The sequence below is a fragment of the Hakea prostrata genome, chromosome 5 (assembly GCF_041222555.1).
Source record: "Hakea prostrata isolate BN-2017 chromosome 5, UWA_Hpros_2, whole genome shotgun sequence".
NCBI lineage: Eukaryota > Viridiplantae > Streptophyta > Magnoliopsida > Proteales > Proteaceae > Hakea > Hakea prostrata.
The window spans coordinates 48315661-48336385 of NC_142604.1; the positions used below are offsets into that span (position 1 = coordinate 48315661).

A 20725-nucleotide genomic window follows, 5' to 3' on the forward strand; every position below is an offset into this window, starting at 1 on the left:
TAGTTCGCATGCTGCCATATCCCTCACAGGAACCTTGGCCCTACTACATTTTGCCTTTGTTACTACACCCAACTTCTGATTCACCTAAGTATAACTCTTTCCATCAATATCCATGTATGTCTGACTATGGTCTCAATCAAAAACTGTTTAACAGAAGATACGGTCTTTCATATGTAATATATACCTGCTGATATGTACAATTATAACTCTTAGTAATGAAGTTTTCTTTTGCATTATCCAAAAAAAAAAATTCATCAAACTCACAGTTGTGAAAAGCCAAGAATGCAAAATCCATATGATCATTGATGTTCCCCTTTTCTCTCTCGCATAACTAATACATTTACAATGAGAACAAAGAAGTTTCAATGTAATCATTACCCGGTAATTTTACATCTGCCACAAGTTTTGAAGCTCAAGGCCTCCCCATATTGCTTCTATAAGTTCTTTTTGGGAAGTGTTGCCTCCTCTTTTAAATGCCCCTACATGAAAAAACGATCCAATCCAGACAAGGACAAAACTAAGATAATTTTAAGATAAGTGGTGAAAAAAGGATATAAGCTTATAGACCTTATATCTAATACAACCTCAAACAGAGTCAATTGAAAGGATCATCTCCATATAGTCGTGACAAAGACTTAAGGGTTGTTCTTGTTTCCTCCTCAGTATGCTACGCAAGTAGGTAAAAACCAACAAAAGCGCAGAGGAAGAGAAGCATTGGAAGTAAAACCGTAAAACTAAACCAATGCAAAGCTCATTTTGACCCCTAATAGGACACTACTAACAATGAAGACACCATTAGATCCATAACTTTGTGAGGGAACAAATGCAGCAGCAGGCTTATGGACATCAGATGGTTTAACATGGCATACAACACAACTCTGTTAATATATATAAATTGTTTGTGATAAATGGATGCAACTGAAAGGTTCAAATTTTCCTTCATGGAACTATACATGCTGAGACATTAATCAGAAACGTGCTCTACAACATTGTTTCTTAGACTCGTCTGAGGTGGAAAGCCTTGGAGCCATTCCACCAGAACAGCGATTACAACACTAACCTCTATAAACAATATTCTGTAATAGCTTCCCCAACAATGATGGGGAATTGTGAGTAGGATAAAAAGAACTAATTATCGAAATTCCTATCCCTATGCACAAAAGAAATTATGCACCTCTATGAACCTTGTGCAGTCGCAGACCTTCGAATTGCAGGAAGCATGTACTTGGCCTTTCCTTCTGCATCATGCCACCTGCCCCAGATTTTGAGGATTGTGCCTTAACCTCAGCCCTATATCAGCTTCTTGCTCACGTTGAATTATTTCATCATTACGCAAACTCTCATCTTCAGATGTAAGAACAATATTGGTCCCCCTGGCATTTCCTGCTCTATCTTCACCGAAGTTATGGAGTCTCCGACCAATCAAATAGCGGTCATCACGTATGGAGTTATGGAGATTTGTGAACCAGACATGGAATCTCTTAGCACAGAAGAACAGCAAACTAAAGCTCAGGCAGCCTATCCATGCGAACCGATAGACAGCTGAATTAACTATCAATGGATACCCAAAAACAGGGAAAACTCCCCTTGCAAACACGTAAGGTACACAGAGAGCTGTTAGCAACTTCATCATGATGGGGATGACAATCTCCTGCAAAACCCAGAGACCCCGCAGCTGGGAGAAGCCATCCTCTCTTACCCTCTCGAACTTCATTCGCCAACTTTCATCCACAAGGGGTGTCATGTGGTCCAGCATAGCCTGATCCAACAAAAGAAAGAAAGGCGGTCAACCTAGAATACTTTTAAACCCAAAAGATAGACCCATACCAGTTAACTGGACATGCTTGAGAAATCTGACAGCCTAAAAGCATTCAACCAGAAAAAATGGAGGAACTGATTCTAAAGTAGATTTAAAATGAACAATGTGCAGATGTTTTAATATAGTAATTGAAACAAAATTAATGGCTATCTAACGACCACAAACCAGCCACCTATGAGCATGGAAGTGGAACCTACTTTTAATTATTATTTGACTTTATGACCTATCTGGCATTCATGTCATAGTCGGGTCTGAGAAATACATAAAGTGTCACCGCTTCAATTTGTTAGCCTTGAATGGCTCTCTGTGTGTGTGTGTGTGTGTGTGTGTGTGTGTGTGTGTGTGTGTGTGTGTGTGTGTGTGTGTGTGTGTGTGTGTGAGAGAGAGAGAGAGAGAGAGAGAGAGAGAATCTGCACATGTGTTTTGTTGGGAGAAGTACATAACCTCTCATACAGACAACATCGAAGCATCTAGATTAATAAAAAAAGTAAAGCACCTACCAATCTAGTCCAGATCTTGAGAAAAATAAGTCCCAGTGCCCAGTCCTGGTAGAGAAGGAAAACTGGACTTTCATCTACAGGCACTCGCATTGGCACAATCACCAAGAGCTCAAAAAGAAGACCAATCAACACAGGGATGAGAAATATCTGGAAAACAACAGCAAATATGAAAAAGAAAGGGGTAAGAACCATTTCGATTAATAGCATGAAAATAATTACCTTGACTATATTGCTTACCCATAGCGACAATAATGCAGAACTCTTGAGTACAATTCCGCACCACTTGCAAATTTGGTTAAACAAAACCCTTGCTCTCTGTGTTTTAAGGTGTTCAATTGAATACCTGGCTCCAGCTACGATGGTCCAGATGACATAGCTTCCAATGATGAACGCATATAGATCTACAGGAAGAAGTCATAATCAGATGTCATTTTGTCCCTAAAATTGGAGTGGATATTCTCTTCCAACAGACAAAGTGCTGTTAAAGCATAAACTACATGTTTTCATACATATACCCATTATGAGTTGGGAGATTTTGACTAAGAGCCTTCAACTTGAACCAACTTGTCAATCAATTGACCTATACTTTGCAAATGCTTCTCATACCAAGTAGTATCTTGATATGATACTCTTTCTAATGTAGTCATGCTGTTGCTCGTAGTACCATGGATGTCCATGCTAATACACAGGTGCCAGGTAGTGAGCTGACATTACACTTCCATCGTGCATGTGCTATTGATTTTTCATTATATGGGTCAAACATTTTGCATATGCTTTTAACTTGAGATAGTAAATAAAATACCTCGTTTAAATACAAAGATATATTTTCCCTATTTTATGTAGATTTTCTAATCAGATAACCTTTCAAGTCATTTGATCTTAAAACACAAGCCAATACATAAAAGTAGGGCAATGCATATTCAAAACAAGCATTTACCCCTAAGCAAGCCTACCCATAAACATGTGAAAGCATGTGCCAGAAAACAAGAAAATTGTAACTAGCTTACCATTACACTTGATTCCATGGGTTATGGGAAGAAAAGGAACAGCATTAAACAGTGCACGTCCAAGTGAAATGGGTACAACTATCAAGGCTGAATTGAAAAGAAGCAGGGTCATCCATGCTAGAATCAGCAGCAGAACAATGCGAAGGACAAAGCCATACCTGCAATGAGTTTGAATAAGTAATCTCCAGATACAGTATAAAAGGGTTAACACGAAAATTACATAACAGTGTTAATTGATTTACAGAAATTAGGAGAGAACCTGTCAGAGAAGAAACTATATACAATTATTCAGCCACAAAAATATGTATGTCCAAGGAGAAGTCGAATTAAACTCATTTCACCCTCAACAAAACTTGAACTACCTATTTGATAAATCCTGCTCCACTATTCCACTTCATCAGTGCAACGTTCAAGATCTCGCTCTCAAGGGCAATCTCACCCTTGAGAAAACTGAGATCTCGCTCGAGTTGGCAAGATCTCGGTTGAGATATTAGAAATCTCAAGGGCCCATCTACCCCCGGGGGGGGGTGTTAACAGTCAAGTTGGGCTCAAAGTTGGTATTGGCCTACCTTAGGCCTTCTAAACAAACCAGTGGCCTTAGATTTATGAGGAAAAAACCCTATATCTGAGTTCTAACTCGAACCTAACTTTGAAACAAAGATGTTGTAGGAATGAACATGCAAGGCAGCAAGGGTATAAAACATGAAATACAGAACCATTAGAACATATAAATGAAAACCAAGTAATAAGATACATCAAATAACTTAAATTGTTTAGAATTCCATCCACATGACTATTATAAAACATCAATCTATTCTCAAGTCTCGAGAATACAGTAGTACAACCATCGTAAGTTCGTAAATCATAACTTCATAAGTTCATAACAGAAGAGGGTGAGATCATATCAAACAAGGCCCAGCTCCACCACCAACTCCACGCCATGTCCTGTAAGTCCTCTACCAGTGGCTCTTCAATCAATTCAATGAGGTGGTCCAGAATATCATCCCTCACAAAATTAGGCTATCCCTATAATTTCCAACTAAGTGTTGCTTGAACCTCATTTTGCCTCCGATGAGGACTCTAACCCAGTAATTACAACTAATGGACTCCGTGTTGCCAAGCAATATCATTATCCTCCATGGTTTAGCAACTACAATCAGGAGTGTTGCAAGTGAAGATCCAACTAGAATCAGGCAAAAAAAAAGGCCAGAATCACCCTTTGGAGCCAGCTGTCAAGACAGGAGGCGAAAGGAGCAAGAGAATGTCAAGACAAATTGAGTCTTGCCTCAACTCGATCAAGTTTGCTGAAAAAAGGCCTGGGTTGGACCAGATCTCGGATCGAACCAAGATTTTGAACCGAGATGCCAACTCAACCAGATCTCAGTTGAGTTGGGTGGATTTTTCTGGTATCGACCTATATCTCATCTCTCCGAACTAAAACAGCGAGATCTCTGATCATGCATCAGTGACATCTTTCATAAGCTATTGTAATGTAAGTTTACAGATATTTTACTTTAGCCTTAGAAATATGTGAGAGAAGTGGGTGACAATACCCCAGCCCTAAATAGGTTCTTGTCTTCTTTTTCTCTCTCTATACTACAATTAACTACCTGCCATTCTTCATTGCTGTTTCACATCAAATCCTTACCAGGAAGGTCCGGAACCTGATTCCAGGAAGAAACATTGTCCTTCCATTCCAAACAATTCCAACAGGTAATTAGTATTCTGCATTTAGGTTCAGTTTCAATCCTCCATCATATAATGTCCCACACAAATCCCCAACCCTTTAGGGCCATTAAGAGGCCCACCCAAAAGCCTACCTCAACACCCAACTTGAGTGCCATTTTGAGTCGCGGTTGTGACTTGAGTTACCTAAACTTTACTTCTTCACAGTTCTCTTTTTCTGACTTCGGGTTTCTAAAATTACTTATAATCCAGCCTCTGCTTCGCATCGGAACCTTGCAACTTTTGTTTAAACCATTGAACTTCGGTCTGCCCTGACTTCCAGATAAACAGTCAAGTAGTTGAATTTTATCTGAGTTTTGCCATTCCTGAAATCCCTGTGACCCAATTGCTCCCAAACAGTTAATAAGATCATTCCCATCCTTAGAAGGGTTCTTATCCTACCTATCAACTATTGTTTCCAATAGTTTGGCATGAATCGGAGAGGTTTTTCAGTCAAGCTGCGGGCTTCTATCCAATTAGGGTTTTAAAATTGGTCAAGATACTTAACCCCCCCCCCCCCTTTTTTATCTTTCCATCTCCTGCCTACTCTTTCCCAAAAAAAATAGTACAAATAAGAAGAAAAAGTTAACCAGATGAGGTTATGAACTTTAACATGGATGATTGACTAGATACGCATTTTGAAGAATGGAATAGCAAAGTGTTTGTGAGCTTGTGTGACCTATTCCCCATCCCCACCCCCAAGACAACCCGTAAAAAAACAAGAAACAATACCTTTATTCCAATGCAACATCCCCTTTCCCCTGCAAACTCCAATATCCCATTCTCATATTCTTCCCATCCTAACTGGAATTCCATCATGCCATCATATTTAAGAGCTGTAAGTTGGTATCTCAAAAATATGTTTTTTTATTACAGACTCCTCAAATACAAATCTAGGTTATCTTCAGCCTCTACCTCATACTTTTTCATGCCTATTGTGTCCCATATTATTCTGGGTTCACAAACTCATTCAACAGAGTTCCTTGTAGATGTCCAAACAGTCTAAGATGGCTTTCTCATCCAGCACCGCCCATGAGTTCCATTATACCTTCATTTTCTATGTTATGCTTTCTAACTACCAATCCATGGTGAAATCTAACACAGTTGCCATCAAATGTATTATTTCTTTATTGCCTGACACCTGAGTTATATTGTAGATTATAGGTATCTCTAGAGATACAAATATATACCATGACATTCAGTTCAGCTACTTGCTTGTCCAAGCTACTTCTATTCTGTAAATGTGCTGAAGCAAATCTCATAATAGGCCTTTACAAGGGATGAACATGTCAACGCAAAATTAAAGGGTTAAGCATCATTCATCCTCAAACCCAATGTTCCAAAACAAGTTTTTGGGTGTGCAGAAAACACCACGATTGCACCATAACGTTAGAACCATTAGAAGAGGACAATATCACCGGCAATTATAGCTGATGAGGCACTTCTTTCAAATGGCACCATGGGAGTATAAATGTTGGGTAAACTCTTCTAATGCTCTTCCCAGGAGCCAAAATGCTTGAACTCCCTGCTACAATGCCATGTCCGCTATTTGATTCACTTAAAAGCTCCTACCGTTAGGGAAGGCAGCATCAACATGTACACCAACACAAGCAGCTGACATGGACAGCATGAGGCATCATAAGCGAGGTAACTAATCACCCAAATAGGGCGAACGAGAAAACTACATACAGCAGCTGCTAGTTTGTACTTTGTAATACATGGGCAAGCCTTCTACCGTAAAATAAAGATTGCATCCAGAATTATGAAGCAGTATAACCCCCCCCCCCCAAAAAAAAAAAAGTTACTTTTGGGACCATATGATTAAATTTAGAGGGCTTCAATTATGAGACTAGACAAAACTTACTATCATACAGTACTTACTCAGAATCAGCTTGTTCATCAACATCATAATCTTCAGGAACATAAGAGTTCCCAGGCGCATGAATGCCAGTGTTCAGATCATCAGCAGCAACAAGTGCCACTAGTGCTCGATCTTGCTGTGGAACTCCACCTCTTTGCATATCACGCAATCTCTCCTGCCTACCTGGCTCCAAATTCCCATTTTCCTGCCCATCATTATCCTCAGGTCTGGGCAGCAAGAAATCAGTTAGTCCAAGTGCCCATCCAACTGCAGTGAACCATTGACGTAGAAGAGCTTTAATAGTTGCCCGCAGCTTAAAATGCTCAATAGCAAATGGTATGCATATCTGGAATAGCAACATGTCTGCAGGAATTTCAGTGAATGGATCGGAGACACTGCAGCACACAGAAGACTTCTAAAGGTTACCAAAGAATGGGAAGCGCACCAAAAAGAGCTTACCAAATCAAGAGAACTTCAAAAGTAAATGAACAGTATCTAAAACATGCACAGCAACTTACGAAATATCAAGTGGGAATATGGATGGTGCCAACCGCATAGCAAGTTTGACTGGTAAAAATACTAACATCACAATTAAACTTCCATAAACAGCAACAGACAACAGAACACGACGTGCATGCTTGTGCACAGGGTCATCAATAAGATCACGAAATGGATTGTAATTTGGATCTGCTGGGTCCCGAAGGAAATAAAGAACTCCGTTGCGTAAAACCTATCAGAAGCACATGGAAAGCATGTTCACCATAACAAACAGGAATCAATAACAGAGTAATGAGATAGCTGATCTATAGCTATAGTGAGAACCTTACCCCACGAAGAAGGCTGACAAAAATGCTAATTTGAAGCATATACACAATTCCCACAATCCAATGCACCAATGAGCTTGCTAAGGGAGAAATTGAGAAGAACTCAACCCTTTGAGCAATTGTTTTCCCAAGCATTCTTATAGTACACACATCCAACCACCAACCACACATCAATGGGAAAACCCCAAGTTCAATCACCAGAAGGAAAGCAACCTTAACCATGGTCATTAAATGTCTCATTGCCGCCAAGAATTGCCTGACAAGGGAAGGAATTGCTTCAGCCATAGATGCAATACCATAGAACCTCCCCATGGTCAAAGGTTCTCCTCTAGTGTAACGAATTAAAGCAACTACCCCAAGGTAGAATAGCACTAAAGCACATATAAACATGTATCCAACAGCAAGGGTGGTAACATCAGAAAGGCGGGAGGTTCCAACTGCCGTCCCTTTGAATATGTCTGATGAAATTGATCTGCTGATACTGTTTGAGACTTCATCCATCCCAGTCAAGTTTGCATTTAAAGATTCTGCCACCACTTCCATAGCATGACCAACCATACCATCTTTATGACTTTCAGCTGACAAATTAGTGGTAGCAATTAGTGAATTCTTCAATGTTATATTTGCCAAGGAGAGAGCTGACTCTGTTAGGGGCATTACTGTCGACAAAACTGGATTGGCAGCTGACAAAAAGACCCAAGATAGATAGTGGAGAACAATCCGACCTAATGAAAATGGCACAAAGACGACAACTCCAAGGAATATCATATTGCTTGCCAGAACCTGCAGAAAAAATGTCACAATTTAGAATATCTCATTGCATCAGCTGCACAGTGGATTAAAAAAAAATCCACTTTCTAGGACATCCACATGTTTTGTCAGCAAGGTATGCCTGTAATGTAATGATCAAACCCATGCTCACCCCAAACAATTAGTTGCTAATAAAATTTAACAGCTAACAGCGATGCCTCTAGTAACCGCATTCAAAGAATTTAAAGAGGGAAAAATATCACATGATCAATTTCTAAGAAAATCTAAAAGTGCAGACAACAAAAAAAAAAAAAGGGGAAGAAAGAAAGAAAGATAATAAACCTTATTTTTCCACTCTCCACAAAATCCCCCTAAGCAACTGGAATCAGTGCCAGCTAAGCAAGCAAGTTAATGGACTTTCTTCTCTCTTTTTTCATACTAGCACTTCAAGCAACACTTGTCAAAAGACCATTAAAGAGCATGAAAACTACTCCACAGATGAGACAAACATCATATAATATGATGAATTATTTAATATTTTTTGGTCACTTTATAGTTATCTTCCATCAGCATTCAAGTTGCTATGTTCTAAACAAAAAGTTCTAAAAAAGGAGAATGTCCTTGCATTTAAGGAATCAAAAACAACACGTGCAAGCTGAGCAGAAGATGAAACATATTGAATCTCCTTCAGAAATATCATAAGCAGCATACTCAGTGACAAAAACTTCTGCGCAAGCAGAGTCCCAGGGGTAAAGCCTTACCCTAGAAATTTTTGCTGAGAGGGTATTTTGACACCTCAAACTGTGGTCCACCAACCATTGCACCAAGGCCTCCCCCTTCCTTCAGAAATATAATAAAGCTCTTAAAAAATTGCTAATATTAATCATCAGAGTAGCATGGGCAATGTATTCTGTTGTGAGAGGGGAAGAACCTCTTGATTTGACACCAGCCATCACTAGTGCTAGATCAAGAGGCTTCCTAGTTGGATTAGTACTCCTCTTTAAAACTCCTATTTTGATTATGTTTTCTATTTTTGTTTCCTATTCTGTTTTAGACTAGTTCCCTAATCAGACTAGGATTAGTTTCTCTATTTCTACTTCTTATTGCATTTCACACTCAAGATTAGGACTTACTCAGATTGTAAACATAAATATCCATTTATAATCAATACTTTATGAGCAATAACCTCTCAAACTTACAACATGGTATCAAAGCTTAAAACTCAAATCTCAGTCCCTCTTCTTGAAGAGATTTTGCCAAAACAATACAACTTGAGGCTCTTCCCAAAAGTCGCAGCAAGGCCCTTTTTCTCTCAATTTTTCATTGAAAGACCGATTCATCCTTATTGACCCAGTTCAGTTTTCCTGTTGGAGAAAACCCTAGCCACAGCCTTGTTTACCCTCTTTAGTACAGAGAAGTAAAGGAATTAAACGTACCAAACTGCTCCCTTTTTCCTTTTCTGTTTTCTCCATTATCTGAAATAAAATATAAACCTAAACCAATTCTGCCCTGAACCTCTTTTTTTTTTTTTTTTTTTTTTTTTTGGGGGGGGGAGAGGGTTGGAATCTCATCTTCCTTGGAGACCTAAACTAGCTGCAAATCCGAGATATTTTTCCGGCTGTATCTTAGCAGTTCTTACCATTTACAATCACTTTTTTAGGGCTGTAAGCAGTAAACACTTCAGCACTTTTTGTTGTAATTTTTCATTTTGTTTTAGCAATTGTTTAGGGCTGTTCTCTGAACTGAAGTGAATAGACAACTCAGATTCTTTAAAAAGGCTATAACTCTTCCTTTTTTTTGCTCTAGTTATTACACTACAATTGGTTGTAATTCTGCCCTAGTTGAAACTTGGAACTTGGTCCCTTAAATCTAGTCTACTAGAAGATCTGGGTGTTCCAGCACCTTTTCTCATAATGTCTATTGTGACAAGAATTTTACTATAAGCTTTGCCCATAATCCAGTACAACATAACAAGAGAAAGCATGTGGAGATTGACAACCATTTTATAAATGAGAAGTTGGAAAGCAGCATAATCTGTATGCCATTTGGAAAGTCAGAAGATCACGTAGTAGACTTTCACCAAAGGTTTACATGGCCAGATGTTTCATCCTACTTTGACCAAGTTGGGCATGTGTGATATCTATGCCCCAACTTGAGGGGGGAATGACATGAGAGGGAAATATCCCTCTCAATCTGAATCTAGCCAGCGCTAGATAGAGATGTTTCCTAATTGGAGTAGGACTTCCCTTTAAACTCCTAACTGGAGTAGGACTCTTATTTAAAACTCCTATTTTATTATGCTTTTGTTTCCTTATCTTTTCTATTTTGGTTTCCCACCCTGTGTTAGACAACTTTTCTGATCAGTCTAGGATTAGTTTTTCTATTCCTCCTAGTTTCGTTATTTCTCAGAGTAGGGCTTTCTTGGATGGTAACAATAAAAACACCATTGGAGCCTATAAATAAATCATACTCTTTGAGCAATAAGCTTTCAAGCTCTCAAACTCACAACACATTCCTTTGAACTTCACATTTGAACTCTAGAACAGGACCAGGACAATAGGGCATCAAAACTTGCAACAGCAAAGGAGTATAAACTGCTCTACTTGCCCGTAATACAATTGCAAAAGAAAATTACAAAAGAATATTATAAACCAATAGAAAAAAGAGAAACAGAAACAATAAACTTTAAGAGCAGAGAGGGAGAAAGTGTGTGTGAGTGCAAAATATGAGCAAAGAAGGAATAATACTCACTGTAAATGCATTCTCCACCAAATGAAAAACAGGGCCTTGCATGCCAACAAGCTCATCAAAAGGTACATCTTCCGCACCATCAGCATCATCCAAACCATCAAACATTTGTTCAACATGTGCCTCAAGACGTGCAGCCTGCATTTCCAATCGAGCAGCAACATTTTCTGCATTTCTTCGAATTAATTGCCCCGCCCCACCAAATCCCGGTGCACCAACAACTTCTTCACCATTCCCGTCACCAGCATGAGCCCTATTAACTGGAACAGGAGGCCTTCTTGCACCACGAGCACCATTTCTTTCGCCTTCATCTTCTCTCTCAGCATCCTGCCCTCCAAGCTCTCGTAAATGTCTAAAGTAATCCCTCAAAGATGTGGCTCCAAGAAAAATAAAAACAATGCTCGCAGAGAGTAGAAACCCATGTAGACAATCAGTAAGGATCACTGTGGTGGATAAATGACTGAAGAAGAGTCTTTGAGCTTCACCCAGGCTCCTCACAAATGCCAAACGCCATATCCAAAATGTGATAAAAGGTATTATGAGGAGCCAAACAGAGAGCACAAAAGCAAGGCGCAAGAAAAATTGCAGAACATGGCAAGCTTTCATTCCCATACCAAACACAAATTCCTGGAAAGGAAGCCTTGCTGGTGCATTGTCAGCATAGACCGGAGAAAATGAAAATGCATGCTTACAGACCTGTAGTGCATCAAATGAATTAGTTGAATCCCCCCCAAGGTTCAGATATTACAATAAGTATCATTGAAGGCCTTAAAACAAGAAAAAGGAAACAATAAAAAATGCTTAACAAAGGTGGAAAAAGAGGAAGTAGAAATAAAAATATTCCACTAAGAAGAAACAATGGTCAATTGTCATGGCATAAATGAAGACGCACAAAAAACTGCAACATAGAGTACGCTAACACTGTCTATGTATGTTTCAAGAGGCAAATGCTAATAGACAACAGTTCTCATAAGTTCCAGTCATACATCAATTTCTGTGGATCCTACACCGATTCCATAGGAGGCAATTCCATCCATTGCTCCTCCACTGTAAGCAAAAGTTGACAAAACCGACAAACCATGAAGTGTTTAACTCGACCCCTCACCCAAATTCTGGTTCATATCAAGAGAGCTAAACAAGGTCCCAGTGCAACATTTACAAACCCTATACTCCAGAACTTTGCCATCCAACCCAACAGATATCAGGATATCAATCTCTCTCTCTTTATAAGTAAATAACCAAAACTCACTTTATATATTATTCATACTCCAATCCAGGCATGGTGGTCCCAAAATGAAGCCAATTGATGGAAAACTCGAAGTAAATTCTCAATTGTTTCACATCTCTTTAGCTAAGCATAACTGTAATTGCTGAGCCTCCGACTGGCACTCCAGATGGAAGCCTTAACTTTTCGATTTGTAACCCTATAGAAGGCCATAGCAATTGGCTAGCCACATTGCAGTTCTCCAGCTTTCCTATATGCACAGCCTTGGAGACGCTTTGGCATGAAAAAATATTTCAATGAGAGGGAAACAGAGTCATCTACAGCTAGATCGCTAACACAACTTGTCGGCGTTCAAATTGAGTACAGAAGAATGAGCTCAAAAAGAACAAAGCAGAATTTTTAAACAATACCTTAATAACCAATTCCCCAAAAATTCCTCAAAAAAAATTAAGAAACTAAAATCAAATCACAAACCCCTAGCCACAAGAAATCGATAATTAGAGAGAGAAATTGCACCTCACACTGGCGTGCGTTGCTGTGATTGAGCCACTGGAGAAGACAATCCTGATGTACATATTTGATACTACCGCTACAAGCGCAAGGATACCGAAGAGGGTTATCGGCATCGCCAGGATTGCGGCAAATTCTACAGACGTCCTCTTCATCCTCATCTTCATCATACTTGCTAGCTATACTTTTGTTCTCGTTATCATTTCTGTCGGTCGGACCAAGAGAAAGAGAAGACGAACCCTCAGAGTTCTCCAACGAGATGCTGCCATTATCGTGTCTCTCGCCATCGTTGGGGGTTGCCGCGACCGCTGCAATCTCCATTAATCGCTCCAAAGAACAACAAATCGAACAAAATTAGGGCCTTCTGCGTTTCTTTTTCCCTTTTTCCCTTTCCAAGGGAAGGTGGGGTGGGCGAAGAAGAGACGATGAAGGTACGAGGGTGGTTCTTTCCCTGCTTGTCTCCACCAGTCCACCACCTATGCTATGCACGCATTTGCATTTCTGACCCGGCTGCCGAGATAAAACTCTAGAAAGTTGTCAATTTCTTTGTCTTTATATTTCTCTTTTAGATAGATGCTTTACGCGTAACTCCCTTGACCTGTCACGGATTTTTAGATATACCCTTACATCCAAAAATATCTAATAAATAAGTCGGTTACTTGAGGGCAGAGATGAAAATTTGAAATAAACACAAGAGCAAAACCTTACACCATGTGAATACATCAAGAGCGTTTAACCAAAAAAACAAAAAGAATACATCTAGAACAACCTCCAACTAGTGATAATTTAATCAACCTTCAACTTAGGGGTGCAAGTTTGGCTCTGCTCTGGCGGCCCTGACCCGCCTGAGCCCAAATAGAACTTGGGATAAAGATTTTGGCCCTAAAGACGAGATACGGCCAAAATATTTTGGTCCTAACCTAGAGCCAAGGGTGGGCCTAGGATTACTCTCCGGCCCGCCCAATCCATCCCGGCCCGTCCCTGATTTTGACCCTGCCATGATCTTGGCTTTAATTTTAGCCCTAATCTTTTGGCCCTGATTCTGGCCTTGATCTTGGCCTTGATCTAGGCCCATGATTTTGGGCCTGAACTGGGCCCTTGATTTGAGTATGGACCCTCCACCCATATGGAAAATAATTAATTCTAATCCACATGGGTGAATACTAGACACGTGTCAAATTTTAAAAACATGATCATGTTTTGTAGAAAATTAATAAAAATAAATTATATCCTCAATACCAATATAGTAAGCATCCATCTAATTTTGGCCCTGATATCCGGACCCTAATTTTGGCTTTAGTCTTAATGTTAATTTGACCATGATCATATACTAGATTTTTACTTTAATCTTCATATTAACACTGAAATGATAATAAGTCTCGACTTTGACCTTCCATCGTTTGGATCACATTAGACTATGAGTTCACTTTTAATATATTTTTAAGGTATTTTTATTTTTTAAACTAAATCATTTTTAGTTCCCAAAAAACATTGATTTTTTTTTTTTTTACTAAGGCAAGATAATATATTATAAATAATAAAAATTAATATATAGAGAATTAATTTCTAACAAATCTACACTCCAACTTCTCATCATGAATATTGACATTCTTTCTTTTGCCTCCAATGTGATATTTCAGGAAGAAAAAAAAACTTATTAAAGACAGATAGCTGTGTTTGTAACTAAAATATTATTTTCTTTAACTATGAAAAAAATATCAATACTAAATTATCATTGATTTATTTGTTAACAAGGTTTTGAATATGGATTTCTTTTTGTTGAATAAAGATATCAATGGGAGAGGTTTTCAATTTCCATCACCAAAGTAATGGGAGACTTTCAAAGCTCAATATACAGTTATGGAGTGTGAATTTATTTATCTTTAAAGCAACACTATCAACTTATTGACTATTTTATCATTTTGTAGGAACTTGAATCATCTTATATTTCTCTGAATTTTATTTTTAGTTTACCTGTGATACTTTTATTTTTTTATGAATTTATATTTAATATTTTAAGCCCAAGGATAGGACCAATTAAGGCTAGGGACAAGGCCAATTAGGGATAGGGCCAAAATAGGGTCAATTAGGACCAAGGACAAGGCCAATTAGGGTCAGGACTAGGGATAGGGCCAATTAGGGCCAGAGACAGGGCCAATCAGGGTCAGAGCCATGGATAGGGTCAATCAGGGTCAGGGACAGGGCCAATCAGGGCTAGGGACAGGGCCAATCAAGGCTAATCAAGGCCAATCAAGGCCTACCCATCCCGACCCGGCCTATTAGGGCCTATTAGGGCCAATTAGGGCGAGAATGGGCTTGGCTTGGCCATGTAGGGCTTAGGGTTAGGGACAACAATCATTGGCCCTAAACTAGGGTCAAGGCAAGAATGGGCTCAAATTAGAACATATAGGGCTGGGCTTGGGATTGCAAAAGCCCGGCCCTGTTGCATCCCTAATCCAACTAGTGATAATTTAATCAACGAATTATTCTAATGGTTGTAAATTGATAATTGATTAAATTGTTAATGATATTTGTGGAATTTCTAGCAAAACCATACCTACCACCTCTCCTCAAGCATATGTAGCTAGGGTTTGTTCTCAAACGCATCCAGCTAGTATAACCCTAGCCACTACTACTTCTCAGGCATATTCGGATAACAAGGACTTTACTGTGTTTATAACATCATTTGAGGTGTTTGAATCTCATCATGATTCCTGTCAAATCAGAGCCGCCACTTTATCTAGTATTTCATGTAAACCCAAACTCTACAAGATGTATGTTGGGAAAATGTTGTGTTAGCATTGCCACATCAACCCCAATTTGTTTTGATGGTAATAAATACAAAGTATCAATGATCAAATTGAGTTGTGCTTGTCGAGATCAAGCCAAGTGAATCAAGTGAAAGAATATGGATTAATGGCAAGATTGATCACTAATGAAGACCCAACTCAAATGAATGATCGAGTCCTAAGCAGTGGCCCAATTAAGATTGAGCATGAAGACTTGGAGCTTGAAGACAAAATAAAGACTTGAAGACTCAAGAATGATCAAGCTCAAGATGAAAATAGGATACACCAAGGTCTCAGGACACATCAATAGCATATGTATATGTACTTGCACTCATTTTTTTTTTGTAAACATGTGCATCATGTCTTTTCAGTCACCTTAATGCCCCACTTGGATACAAGCTCTCGCTACTGAGCTCGACAACACGTGCACTATATCACTAAATGGTCTAGGACATGTTAAGAGAAACTTTGTGGACTTAAGGTCAGTTAGGAGGACCAAAACCCTACGAGAAACACTAGTCTAAGAGTCATTGTCCATAACGACTTCCCTTTTCTATTGAAACAATGCATTGGCTCTGCCTAAATGGCGAGCCTCTGAACAAGGATTGCAATTGATGCAATCATAGTAGCTAGCCAAATGGTGCATCATCTTTTAACTGCGGACCATTTTGTGTAAAATGGTGCATCGTTTGATCTAATGGTCATATTGCAACGGCCATATTTGCCCAAACAATATGTCGTTTAAGTCAGAATATAATTATTCACTCACCATTAGAACTAGGAACAAGAGACTTAAAGGCTCTTTATTTAAGCCCATTACTACCATTTAAGAGGCTTTACGAAGTGCATTGATTATAAACCACCTACACATCCTCGACCTCTCAAAACTCTGAAATTCACTTGTGTTCTTGCCCCTTAGTCTTTCCCATTCCTTGAAGCTCATCCCAAGGAAGTAAAGCAAGCTTCTAGGAGCCAGGTGAGGTGATTGAAGGCATTTGGAGCCTTTGAAGTGTTGCAAATCTTCTCTTTTATGCATTCATTCAATTTGCATCACACTCACTAAAGGGTTAAGTGTCACAACCCTTGATAGGTAATATCTTACCGTCATTCTTGTAATTGTATTGTTTCAATTCAAGTCTAGATAGATTAGAATTTGTAAAGGATTCTCTTGTCCTATAAGAACAAAGATTGTTAAGGGTGCTATTGCTGTGAAATCCCCTATAATCCTAACCTAAAAATTTGTATTGTAAGTTCGAGAACCCAGAGCAATAATAGAAGGTAGTTGTAGGCCATCCAAATAGAGATCGTTGGATTGGAACCTGAACCAATGCAAGTAGATGGTGATGATCAAATTGAAGTATTAATGAAATTTGGAAGAAGATCTAATTGGAACATTGATGGTTATGGAAAGTGGATCAAGAGTTTGTTGACGACATGTTTGGAAGGTCTAGAGATTTGGTAAGACCTCCACTTAGTGTGGTTTTAAGTGTTTGAGAAAATCCACGAGTTGAACCACCCCCAAAACTACTGCTGGAGCAATTCCAAGGGTTAGGGTCAATTGGGTATGGGTCTCCCGGGGCAACCCTACCTGGTGCCAATGGATAAAAGTGATAATTTTGGTGATTTAAACCCCTTTTTAAAGATTTCTTCAACCTAAAACATATTTGTTTCCACTCATAAGCAGTCAAAGTAAGTCAAAGAATTTGTAGCAATGAGGGAGAAAATTGTAGAGATCATCCGAAGCGCCTTCTTTTCACCCACTGAGTTTTCCTAAGGCTAGTATATTCTTTCTTCTATTAGTTATCTCCTTTGGTTTATTCATAATTAGTGGATCATTGGGGAGAGATCCTTAATTAAAAGAGACCTAAACCCTACCTGTGTTATTGCTTTAGAATGATTCCACAATCACTCTGTTTTACCTTTCTTTCCGGATAGATTTTGGAAAAGACCTAATTATGATTGGTTAGGTTTTTTGTTTGATTTGAATTTTTGAATGTCTTCTGTTGATAGATCTTGGTAGAACTTCCTTTTCATTTTGAAAGTAATTTAGAACCAAATCCCGCAACCGAGTGTCGGATCAAATTATGTCCAACTCGGGCAGGGTTCTCCTCGGCGACCCCTAGGGTATTGTTCAAGTGACCGATACACCCTATGGGTCTCCCAATAGGGGTCTCCCCAATCAAACCCAGCCGGACACTATTCAAACAACCTGTACCCCCTGGGTTGATTAACCATGGGCTTCCCCGAGCAACCCCTACCTGTTATTATTCAAGAGACCCGTACCCGGCAGTTTTGTCTTTTGTTTTTTTTTTCCGTTGTAGAACTTCTAGGGTTGTTTCTAACTTTTAACCAACGTTTTAAATAGGATTATTTGGGAAGTGTTTAGACACCTTTTGATTGTTTCGAAGAAAGACAACTTACTTGCAAGATGAGGACATTCAAATATATATGTTTATCTCAAATTGTAATATGATATAGATTTATCTTATGAATTGTATGCTACTGTTTAGAGACTTTACATTATTGATATGATCTGAAATTATGAAATCATGTTGCTTATTGTATCATAAGTGTTAGAATTGAGTTAGAATGATGAATGGACTTGATCTGGGGTTGTGGTTTAACCATTACCCTAGGAATCTTAGAAGGAACATATAGATTAGGTGACATTTCTAGGTTGTCTAGATGAAACATGGTTAGGCACCCCATCATGTCATTATCCTATCAAGCTGGGGGATTGACGCCGAGTGACCCGTGGCAGTGGTATTTGGTTGGTGGGCACCCAAGAATGCAAGAGGCATGAGGGGATACGACATTGTCATGGGGTCATTCATTGGTAGGGTTGCATATAATAGGCTTGGGCTCGTGGGCACCCAAGAAGGAGAGATGTATGAAGGGACCCAAGAGCTTCCCGCCCATTTTATGTGGATGACCAATAGGGTTAAGGGAATGTGTAGTCCGACTTGGATGGTGCCATAGGATACATTGATCCTAGATAAGGAAGGATACTGAACCAAGAAGGCGAGATACATGAGGGGAAGTATTGGAACTAGAATGATATAACTGAGTAGATGACTTGAATTGGGTTAAGACTTTTTCCTGACACACGCCAGTACTCATGACAATGGTGTGGTGAGAGAGTGGTGACCTAAACCCTAGCCATGGTTGATGGTGTGGATTGTACCCCTTACCTCGTGTTCGAGAGGGACTAGAGTGACGAGACCTACCCAGAGGAGGCTGTTGTTATATGTTAATGCATGTCTAACCAAATAGAGACTTACATTGGTTAGAGTATAGGAGTGTTATTTTTATTGCATCTGCATAAGCATGACACTTCATATCATATTAGCGTATTATTGTTATTACTTCATATGTGCACAATGGATATGCATGTGTTTTTTAATTACTCGCTAAGTTCTTCGAAGCTCATCCCCTGTGTTTTGTTGTTTTCAGATGTATTCACAGGTGAAGAAGAAACCCTTAATTTGTGTTTGGAGGCATTTCCTTATGATTATACAGTTGAGGAAGCAATGATAACTGATTGTGGCTTGTGGTACGATCCGAGTAACAGTATGGAGTACCCTTACGGCCCCGATCAATAATGGCAAAACCTGACTAGTTCGTCCATTGGGCTTACGAGTTGGATTTTGATCCAAAGTTGAAAGTGTATAAGTGCTTGGAAAAGAAGGCGAAACATTGGAGAAATTAGATTTTGTTTGATTTATTTCCTTTCTAGTTTAGTTTTCCCTTTGAGGAACAATAGTGTTATGAATTTCAACTTCGCTTTCCGCTTATTGTTTTGTAACCCATCTAAGATTCGTTGAATTTACTATTAATATTTATTATTTTAATATTAGACACTTGATTTATTCTTTTCCTAATTATGTTATTGTGTGGAATGGTATGGATGTGACTTAAAATCAGATCTTGTGATTGTGAATCACTCCCTTAGGTATTCGGGTAAATTGATACCGGCTAGGTGGATGTAACACTTGCTCTAGACCAACAAAGATTTTAAAAGTTTAATTATCTACCCATTGTATTGAAAGAAATCACTAGTAGAAATTTCTTTTGAGACCAACAGAAGAGTAGACGTAGACTTTTTAGGTCGAACCACTATAAAATTGTTGTGTTATGATTTATTATAATTGTTTATTTACTTTAAATTTTTCAATATAATTGTCAATTTGCAATAAACTGAAAAATTGATCTAATCCACCAGCAGTAACCTATTTACCTCCCTCTAGGTTACTTTAACAGTATAAAACACTAGGATTCTACAAGATCACAAACACCAAAGTCCTAGATGAATGAAGAACAAGGACTTTAGGTTGGCCTAATCTTTTACATAAAGATATATGACAAACACATTAAACCAATGGAAAACAATCAAACTCCCTTGTGAACGTAGGTTGCTTCAACTAGCCGAACCATGTAAATCTTATGTTGTTTTCTCTTTTCTCTCTTCTTCTTCCCTTAAACAAATTATATTCTTTCTCCAATTACAAAACTCTAATTTGACATGAGAGACGTCTCCTAACCCCCTAAATTCATTTCCCTTCCTTAAATTTTTCTCTCAATCAAGCTCACAGAGGCTGTCAAACCCCACCTGACAGTATCGGATCCGCCCCGAAAACTGGTGGGTGTGATTCACAACCTCAAGATCTAAAAAAGATAGACAATTCCATAATGAAGGGAAAAATGAACAGTTTAATAATTAATTAAAGAAATAAAGGTTACGAAATCCCAATAATGGAATAATGAATGAATAAAAAAGAAAATATCAGCAAAAGCAAAACAAATGTCTCATTATGGTTTGCAATTATCTTTTAGCTTTTGGGGGTATTCTTCTTCAAATTTATCTATTAAAGGAGTCTTAAGACCCACCTTTATTCCCTATCCCAACGGCGAACAATAATGGCTCTATCCCCATTAATGGGTGCCATAAGAGCACTCCAAGCATCCAC

At 38.8% G+C, this 20725-nt stretch overlaps 1 protein-coding gene across 1 annotated transcript; it reads right to left on the bottom strand.

The window, feature by feature from the left end:
* Nucleotides 1-841: 841 nt before the first annotated feature.
* LOC149016268 (putative E3 ubiquitin ligase SUD1) lies at nucleotides 842-13503 on the bottom strand. Its single transcript, XM_089157403.1, has 9 exons — nucleotides 12976-13503; nucleotides 11238-11930; nucleotides 7740-8519; nucleotides 7431-7642; nucleotides 6933-7307; nucleotides 3327-3484; nucleotides 2557-2720; nucleotides 2320-2466; nucleotides 842-1759 (listed from the first exon to the last, which is right to left on the bottom strand). The coding sequence occupies exons 1-9, from the start codon at nucleotides 13288-13290 to the stop codon at nucleotides 1244-1246; spliced, it is 3360 nt and encodes a 1119-aa protein (XP_089013529.1). The 5' UTR covers nucleotides 13291-13503; the 3' UTR covers nucleotides 842-1243.
* Between the last annotated feature and the right edge of the window lie 7222 nt (nucleotides 13504-20725).

Excerpts from the sequence above, each read along its gene's own strand:
- LOC149016268 (XM_089157403.1), bottom strand. The coding sequence starts at position 13,290 with ATGGAGATTGCAGCGGTCGCGGCAACCCCCAACGATGGCGAGAGACAC. Across the intron at positions 7,308-7,430 it reads ATATTCCCACTTGATATTTC|TGTCTCCGATCCATTCACTG; the intron begins GTAAGTTGCTGT and ends TGTGTGCTGCAG. Across the intron at positions 2,467-2,556 it reads CTGCATTATTGTCGCTATGG|ATATTTCTCATCCCTGTGTT; the intron begins GTAAGCAATATA and ends GTTGTTTTCCAG.